General features: G+C 30.4%; 3 protein-coding genes across 4 annotated transcripts in view; 1 reads left to right on the top strand and 2 right to left on the bottom strand.

Annotated features, from left to right (window-relative positions):
- The window catches only part of LOC108573137 (alkyldihydroxyacetonephosphate synthase), a 10,796-nt gene extending 6,029 nt beyond the window's left edge, over positions 1 to 4,767 (bottom strand). Inside the window, exons 1-2 of the mRNA XM_017935515.1 lie at positions 4,387 to 4,767; positions 3,729 to 3,818 (exon numbers count right to left, since the gene is read on the bottom strand). Coding sequence (XP_017791004.1) covers positions 3,729 to 3,818; positions 4,387 to 4,475 — 179 coding nt within the window. The 5' untranslated portion in view covers positions 4,476 to 4,767. The remainder of the gene's footprint in view (positions 1 to 3,728; positions 3,819 to 4,386) is intronic.
- A 567-nt stretch (positions 4,768 to 5,334) lies between these two features.
- Positions 5,335 to 6,563, top strand: LOC108573190 (nucleolar protein 12). 2 transcript variants are annotated; one of them, XM_017935583.1, is made up of 4 exons: positions 5,335 to 5,374; positions 5,639 to 5,820; positions 5,896 to 6,001; positions 6,072 to 6,563. In XM_017935583.1, exons 2-4 carry the CDS (start codon positions 5,711 to 5,713, stop codon positions 6,561 to 6,563), a joined length of 708 nt encoding a protein of 235 aa, XP_017791072.1. In that variant the 5' UTR covers positions 5,335 to 5,374; positions 5,639 to 5,710. The 2 variants fall into 2 exon arrangements, with proteins under 2 accessions (XP_017791072.1, XP_017791071.1); XM_017935582.1 differs by lacking the exon at positions 5,335 to 5,374 and having other exon boundaries at positions 5,623 to 5,820.
- A 67-nt stretch (positions 6,564 to 6,630) lies between these two features.
- Positions 6,631 to 7,882, bottom strand: LOC108573178 (endonuclease III-like protein 1). Its single transcript, XM_017935568.1, has 2 exons — positions 7,211 to 7,882; positions 6,631 to 7,038 (listed from the first exon to the last, which is right to left on the bottom strand). The coding sequence occupies exons 1-2, from the start codon at positions 7,880 to 7,882 to the stop codon at positions 6,631 to 6,633; spliced, it is 1,080 nt and encodes a 359-aa protein (XP_017791057.1).
- Positions 7,883 to 7,968: the final 86 nt, after the last annotated feature.

The following is a 7,968-nucleotide window of genomic DNA, read 5'->3' as shown; positions in this document are numbered from 1 at the left end:
ATTAAGCATTCTTCTTTCATAATAATCATTTAATTCAAAAAAAAAAAATTGAATTATCAAGTAAAATAAATAACAAAATGGATATCTTTTTCTATGTACTTTGTAATATTGCACTATTGCTTGCATCGTATATTTCATTCATTTCCTTTAATTAATTACAACCTCTAGTCACACTCTAAGACACCTTATTACTCACTTGTTTCAATGTTCAACGAAACGAATGATAAAACGCGCAAGTTCTACCAGGCAATTAACTTTATGTACCTATTCAAAGGAAAAAAAAAAAAAACGACATCTGTCAGAAGTTAAATGCGAATTTAAACATTCACAATTTGCTATCACTTTGCATACACTTCAAGTTTCATTATTATTCAACGTGCAAATAATGTAAATCAGATAATACCTGGCTAATTGATCATTTCAATATACAGAATGAACCACGTGAAATGTTACAATCTGTCTTCTCTGAAACTCTTAGAGATATCGACTTGAAATTTCAACACGTTAAATGAATTTCTTTTTTAAATAAAAAGTGTTGACAAGCCTAACAACTTTTATCTGAAACATGTTCCCCTATTCTGCATAGTTAAAAAGTTATAGCGAAGAATAATTTTTTTAATAGTAATTTTGATATTTTGATAAACATTAGTTTATTTATTCTCTATGGAGCTGTTTCACTTTATGCATTCGAATCTTTGCAACTTATCATCAGTAACACACAATTACACCCTAAAGTCAATTTCTAGTATTCCCTTCGTGGCATCCAAGCTCGATCTGATTGAAATTCGATATTTGAGAATAAACATCCGCCTGATCTCCAGTCATAACACCCACCATACTCGCAAATTACAATTCAATCATTTTCATCGAACGTAATTAATATTTAACATTTTTTTCATTTTCATCGTCTTCGATCCACGCCAAAATTACTCTTAAGAAAACTATTCTTCGCCATGACTTGTTAACTGTGCAGAATAAAAAAAAAAAAAAAAAATGTTTCACATGAAAGTTGTCAGACTTGACAACAATTATCGGAATAAAAAAAAAAATTCACCCTCACATACTCTAAAATCTAAAATGTTAGCCCCTATGAACCATTTAACGTGTCCAAATTTCAAGTCGATACCTGTAACAGTTTCAGAAAAAACACATCCTAACATTTCACGTGATTCATCCAGTACTTATGCAACATTAGAAGACTCAAAAACGACATAATATTATGTCACAATTAGCCAGAGTAATCTATTATACTTTGTAATCCTTTTGAAGTCAAAGGAAAAAAAAAAAATACGTCAGCTGTGTAATCAGTAGTGAACACAGATCAAAGTATTCTTAGTGCACTCTATGCATTCGTCAAATATTGTACTAACGTTATATTAACTTTACCAGAACGTCGAAGTGTTCGTTAAATAGCGTAAGAAGGGAAAATTACGCATGAAAAATGACGCATATGGAAAAAATTACTTTGCTAAAGATACACACACGTTCGACTATACCCGTGCCTCGTTCGTTCGTTTACGTTCATTAGAATTCATTTACTGAATAGAAACGGGTATGCGCCAAACCGAGTAGTTCTTAGGATCGACAGAACAAATATGAAGAAGATGGAATTTCTTGTACGCGTGAGCTTACGACACCCGATGTAAACGAGTTCCCAACACGACTCGTTCACTGTCCAACCATATTTGATAATATGCAAAATTGTCATTTACCTCGACCTGTTATTAAGCAAAAAAAAAAGAAAGGCAGGAAACCTGAACGTTACACTCCTTCACAAAATTTACTTTTCACTCCTTTAAAAAATTCACTTTTCACAGTATTACAAAATTTTCCCTTACTGATAATTAATTCAACTACGTGTTTTATTGTAGATCGAAAATGCGACGAAAGTATAGGGAGATAAATTATTCAATTAAATTCCTATGTGACTTATTCTTCCAATATAATGGTATTCTTTACTTTCGTTATTTGCTGATTATTTTTATTGATCACTAGATATTCATTAGTTGAAGATTCAAGATGTAATTGGATAAATAATTGAAGTCAATTTTTGTCTGGATTATTGTTTGAATGTAATATCATTTCTTCGGTATTTGTTCATTGCTGTTGCTGATTATTAATATTTACTGTTTTATTAATTGCTTAAATTAATAGTCAAAAAATAGGGACAATTAAATGACGTAACTTACAGATTACACTTTATAGTTAATTTGCTAACCTTACTGTATAAAATATGAATATTTTATTCATGCAATCTTTCTTCTGATAATTATTTCGTACTTAAATTTTATGTATCTGCAATACATTATAATTGTACCTGGCAAAATCCATTTCATTTTCAAAAGTATTTGCAGTCAAAGTTTATTAAAACTATTTTAATTAAGCCGAAAGTAAGTGCCAGACGCTGTAAGTGCTCTTAGGCAAATAAAAATGACACGTTTGGTTCTATGAAACGGTTGTAGTTTCCTATCCTGTTATTAATTAAATATCATTGAATTCTACGTATACTAATCGGCTTCTACGATAAACCTAATTATCTCGAGCTAATTATCTTTCATTCTTTTTTTATACTATAACCACACAATACACATATTCAAATATTAATTAGTATGAACTTTTAACATAATACTTAATTGAAATTGTATAATTGCTTACGCATATTTCAACTGAATTGAAATTAAAATTAAAATAGTGATGAATAGAAGAGAAGAGAAAACTACCTTCTAAAAATTAAAAATTGTAAAAATAAATCTAAACATATGTAAATAAAATTGATAGAGATCAGTATAAACAAGCAACAACTATAGTGAACAAATGTAGCCTTCACATTCGTTTCTAATATACGTGTAATTTACATATTGTATTAAATATAATTTCTTATTGCTTATTTATTACATACTATTAACTATTAGCATAGACTATTTAGTATTCCTTTTCTGGTAATTTATTAAATGAAACAAGGAAATAGAAGGGGACAGTGTATGTTTAACATTCATATTTTTTTAATGTACTGAAAATTTACCTTGCACTTTAAAAACACTTAAAAATGTTTGTTTAATTTTTCTGCTTGACACTTATAGTGTTGTAAAAGTAATACATATGTATATAGGAATATGTATATACCGCGTCAGTTAAAGCGCACTTTGAATCGGTAAAGAATGCAAGTGCACTTAATGCACTGTATTCAATTCTAAAAGTAGCAGAAAATTGAATATATATACATATTTTATTCTAAGAAACATTTTCCCGCTTTTGGTTAACTTGAAAAAAAAAAAAAAACGAAAAATTTATTTACGCGTTATCATTAATTATTCATTACTGTTTATGCAAAAAGATACGTACACGACTAAAATATATAAATTTATTGTAAACAAAATGAAAACCTACATGAAAAAGTTGTAGTGAAATTGAAGTAACTATGATTTTATAATGTATAGAAAATGTATATTCTCGAGAAATAAGTAAAATAAATATATAACAAAAATAAATAACTCTCAATTTATTCTTGAATTCTATTTATGAAACAAAAGAGAGTTAAACATTGGTTTTTGCCTACAGTCATTATTAGTTACACGTAAAAAAATGAATATTAGTTATTTTAAGTGATGTTAATAATTACCAGCATTTTATTATACTAATATTTTCACATAAAACACTTGTAACTATTATTATTACCCTCTAAAATATCAGCTACAAGTAATAAGCACAAATATTTGTAAAAGACTCACCTATTGCCAGTAAATTCAATTATGTGTTTCTCGTTCATACGAAATTCAGAATCCTTGTATCCCCAGCCATTCCACTTTAATAATTCTTGCCTTCAAAAATTCGGAAAGATACGATTACTTGACACGTACTGTCACCGTTTCAAAATTGTTAACAAACTGTTTGAATATATATTAGAAAAATAAAAAGGGACTGCGAATAAAAATTCGTAACATCCTCGGCGCGCGTTTGTCGTACCACGTGACTGATCGAGCAACCAATCGGTAGTAGCAGCATTAGCCTCTTAGATAGCAAGCACCCGGTAAATAAATCGATTTTGTCAGAAATATGCTCACTAACAGGAAAAATAATAATAACAGCTAATTATTTCAGTGTTTTCGTTATTTGTTACACAAAACAGGTCATGAGAAATCACAATCATCACCGAATCAAAAAACGTTATCGATCGATTTCTTTCTTTTTCACGCTCAAATAGTACGAGGGGTGCTTTAGATTCGTAACATCTGCTGATGAGTCAGCTAGTACTCGCTTCAAGGCGTGGCTGCAAGTAGTTTAACAAGGTTCTCGCTCTCGTGAGACAGTTTTCGCGATATTGTCTCTGCCGCGCATCGGATTCTGCACGAACTGACGCGAACCAGAAATTGCCGGTGCATGACTGACCTTTCTTTCGGCACAACACTCTGGAAGCGGATGGGTCCATTTAAATTCTCCGTATCCTCGATCGTTCCGTTTTTCGGATTAGTCGACATATCCTATTGACTGCACCGCGAAGGGCCTAACCTTTCGATCCACACAACACAACCAGTAAAATGTAGATGCTCGAGCGCGCGCTCTTCGCGGCACTGTGTTGACTATTGACACGCGCACCGGCAAACCAAATTTAAATCAATAGAGCCCCCGCCCTATGACTACCCACCTACCGACGGATCTCCTCGTGAAAGGAACCAATCACTTACACCCGATACATTCTCGACGTAAATAACAAACGCTTTCCACCTACTAGTGGCAACCCAACTCACCACGCTCAGCGTTCTTCACACATGTTCTCTGATACTGTTACGTCTTCCTAGATTGAGGGATTCTTTCCATGAAAGGGATTTCTCACGCATGCGCAATTACATATTCCATACGAGGGATTTGTTAAATCGGCCCTATGTTTACTTAGATATTATTTCTATCTAATTAGGAGAACTATAGAAAATTTGATTTTATGTCAAATAACTTAACTTAAAATATCTTAAAATAATTAAATATCTCAGACACGTTACATATAAACCCTTTTTCAATATCATAAAGTCCATCAATATGATTAAATTGCAACCTAAAATTATAATGGTATAACCAGCTAAATAAATCAGTAAAAAGGAAGTAATAGTTATTATGTATTTGTAAGAAGTAAATAAATTTTTAACTGTTTTTTGCAATGCACTTTTCTATATTTAAAATAAGAAATAGACAATCCTGTTCGACTTATTATTTGTCATGAAAACACCTATAGAACTGAATGTAAATTCTTTCTTAAAAGAATATTCTTATATGATACGTAACATACATTATATGTACTTCTTTCAAAACTCGAATAATTTTTCTAATGAGCTTCAATACTGAGTAAATAGTAACAGACACACACGTTAAGTTTCAGAAACACGTAAGTACTTTGTACATATATAATTTTTTGTTTTTCATTAAAAATATTGGTATTTTGTACATAAGTTATAAAATTTCAAAATTTTTTTTATAAATGCAAATATATAGTGGAATTAAGTAGAGTTAGTATTATTGTTTCACATGGTCACCTAGTAATTTTGTGTGTTTTCATAAAATATTGAATGTTGAAAGTAAAGGCAATTATCTTTTCTTAATATTCCTATATTATTTTACGTATCATATGAGTTATTTTGTTGGTGTATAGAAAAATTGAGGATTTGTAACATAATTCCTAACAATATAACCTATACGTAAACCTTACCAAACTCACGTGGACATGGCGCAATATACAAAAATGCAACCGAAATTACTCAATGTAAATAGAGTACCTAGTCAACCAAAAAGACGCAAGAAGATTACTCTTGTATTTGATGAGCAGAAAAGACGGTAATTATATTAAGATTTATCGAATGGATTAAAGAGGTTATGAACAATATGAATATTCTATACTTTCAAACACAGAGAATTTCTGACAGGCTTTCATAAAAGAAAATTACAACGACGACAAAAAGCCAAAGAAGAATTTCAACAACAATTAAAACAAGAACGGAAAAAAATTAAACATGAGGCAAGTATGTATATATATATATATATGACTTTCACTATTCATGTAATAATAAAGTACATTATTTTTACAGGCACGAGAACGTTTCAAAAAGTCATTATCGAATCGTGATATTCCTGAAATTCAACAATTACTAACACAGCACGAATATGAAACAGAGGGACATACTGTTAGTATTTTAGAACTAAATGTTGCAGATCTTACAGAAAATAATGCATTAATTGGTGAGAATAAAGGTACTGATGAAGTAGAAAACAATGAGCAGGAGGAGGACAATGATAAGTGCTCAGAAAATAATGAAGAAATTGTAGGAATGTCTTTAGATCAAAGAAAGAAAAGTAAAAATTCAGAAAAAATTAAAAAAGAAACCCAAGTTGACAATAAGAAAGATTTAAAAAAAGCAATAAAAAAAGCTGCATTAAAACAAGTAAAGAAGAGTAAAGTGTTTCAACAAAAGCAAAGATTAGAACGACAAAAGAATAGGAAAGAAAGTATGAAAAAACGCAAAAGAATGGAAAAAGCCCAGAAACGTAGCGGGAAATTGAAAAAAAAATTAAATCATTAAGTATTTTCAAGCTTTGGTGTTTAAATATTGTAAATAAATACAGTTTGTAATAAACAATTTAAAAAAATTATGTTTTTTTCTTTGTTTTACTGTTTGCACTAAATGGACATATGTCTTTATTTAGGCATTCGCTACATTTAGGAAATCTTGGTAAGCAAATTTCTTGTCCAAATCCAACAAGTAAATGGTTTATTTCACTCCAAAGAGTTTTTGGAAGCCATTCTTCCAATGCAATTCTTGTCTTATCTGGTGTTTTTGTTGGCTCCTTCACAAATCCCAATCTATTGCAAATACGATGCACATGTATATCTACACCAATTCCAGAAACTTTACCCCATGCTATTTGCATGCATAGATGTCCCATTTTTGGCCCCACTCCTGGTAACTGACATAACTCTTCTAGTGTTTTAGGAATATCACCATCATATTTATTAATTAAAATTGCTGATGATTTTTTAATATATTCTACTTTTTTCTAAAATATAAATTATTTTAAATACAAGACATTGTGTAATTAATTTTTATCTTTCTAAGTACAGAAGAAACATTTTCTATACTACAACAATATTAATATATCTTAGATAATATTTACGTAATAATGGAATGAAAGTACTGAGTTTAATTGTTTAGCGCATCATAAGTTATACCTTCCAAAATCCAACTGGATATATAAGCTTCCCAAGAGCATCATCAGGAGTATTTGTTATTATTTCTGGAGTACAACCATAAGTATTTAATCTTTGCATAGCTGCATGAGTAACTTGATCTTTAGTTTGACTACTAAGCATCAATACAACTAATGCTTGATACCTAGCAACTTTGGCAGGAGCTTTTGTATCTACACATTTATGACAACCCATTTCGTCCACAGGTGCTGTTTTGTATTTTCTCATTTCTTTAACATTTTCTAGAATAGCTTCCCAATTTGATGGCACCCACTTCTGTTCTATTTCTTTTATTTCTTCCTTCATAGTTTCATCTTTTGAATCTTCAAGTTTTATTTCATTATTTTTTATGTCAAGCGTATTTTCTGTTTCCTCGTATTTTATTTTTACCGGTGTGCGTTTTTTTCGCTCTGTTTTCTTTGGTGATGTGTTTGCATCGGCGAAATATTTTGAAGGCACTGAATCTTCATTTTGATCTTTTTTCTGATCTTTAATTCCAGATCGTAAAGATCTTGATGTTGTTAGGACATCAAGCTTTAATTTTTTATTCATTTTACAAAGATTATGGTATGATAACGTACTAACTGAGGTTTTATTTAAAATGACTATACGAATAAGATGTCGGTAACCGATGACATAATTCAAAGCCAACATAACCTTCCGCGCTTACTTTATACCAATAATTTAAAATCCAATTCTTACGTTAGATAATCTGCGCATGCGCATTAACACAAAATTAA

This window comes from Habropoda laboriosa, unplaced genomic scaffold (assembly GCF_001263275.1).
Source record: "Habropoda laboriosa isolate 0110345459 unplaced genomic scaffold, ASM126327v1 scaffold124, whole genome shotgun sequence".
Taxonomy (NCBI): domain Eukaryota; kingdom Metazoa; phylum Arthropoda; class Insecta; order Hymenoptera; family Apidae; genus Habropoda; species Habropoda laboriosa.
Note: the sequence above shows the minus strand (reverse complement) of the source record. Positions and strands in the feature narration are given on the sequence as shown.

What these genes read in the sequence shown, in the direction of transcription:
- LOC108573190 (XM_017935583.1), top strand. Translation starts at nt 5,711, where the DNA reads ATGGCGCAATATACAAAAATGCAACCGAAATTACTCAATGTAAATAGA. An exon ending in TTTGATGAGCAGAAAAGACG is followed by an intron (nt 5,821 to 5,895) that starts GTAATTATATTA and finishes TTTCAAACACAG; the next exon opens with AGAATTTCTGACAGGCTTTC. An exon ending in GGAAAAAAATTAAACATGAG is followed by an intron (nt 6,002 to 6,071) that starts GCAAGTATGTAT and finishes TTATTTTTACAG; the next exon opens with GCACGAGAACGTTTCAAAAA.
- LOC108573178 (XM_017935568.1), bottom strand. Translation starts at nt 7,882, where the DNA reads ATGTTGGCTTTGAATTATGTCATCGGTTACCGACATCTTATTCGTATA. An exon ending in ATCCAGTTGGATTTTGGAAG is followed by an intron (nt 7,039 to 7,210) that starts GTATAACTTATG and finishes TTTATATTTTAG; the next exon opens with AAAAAAGTAGAATATATTAA.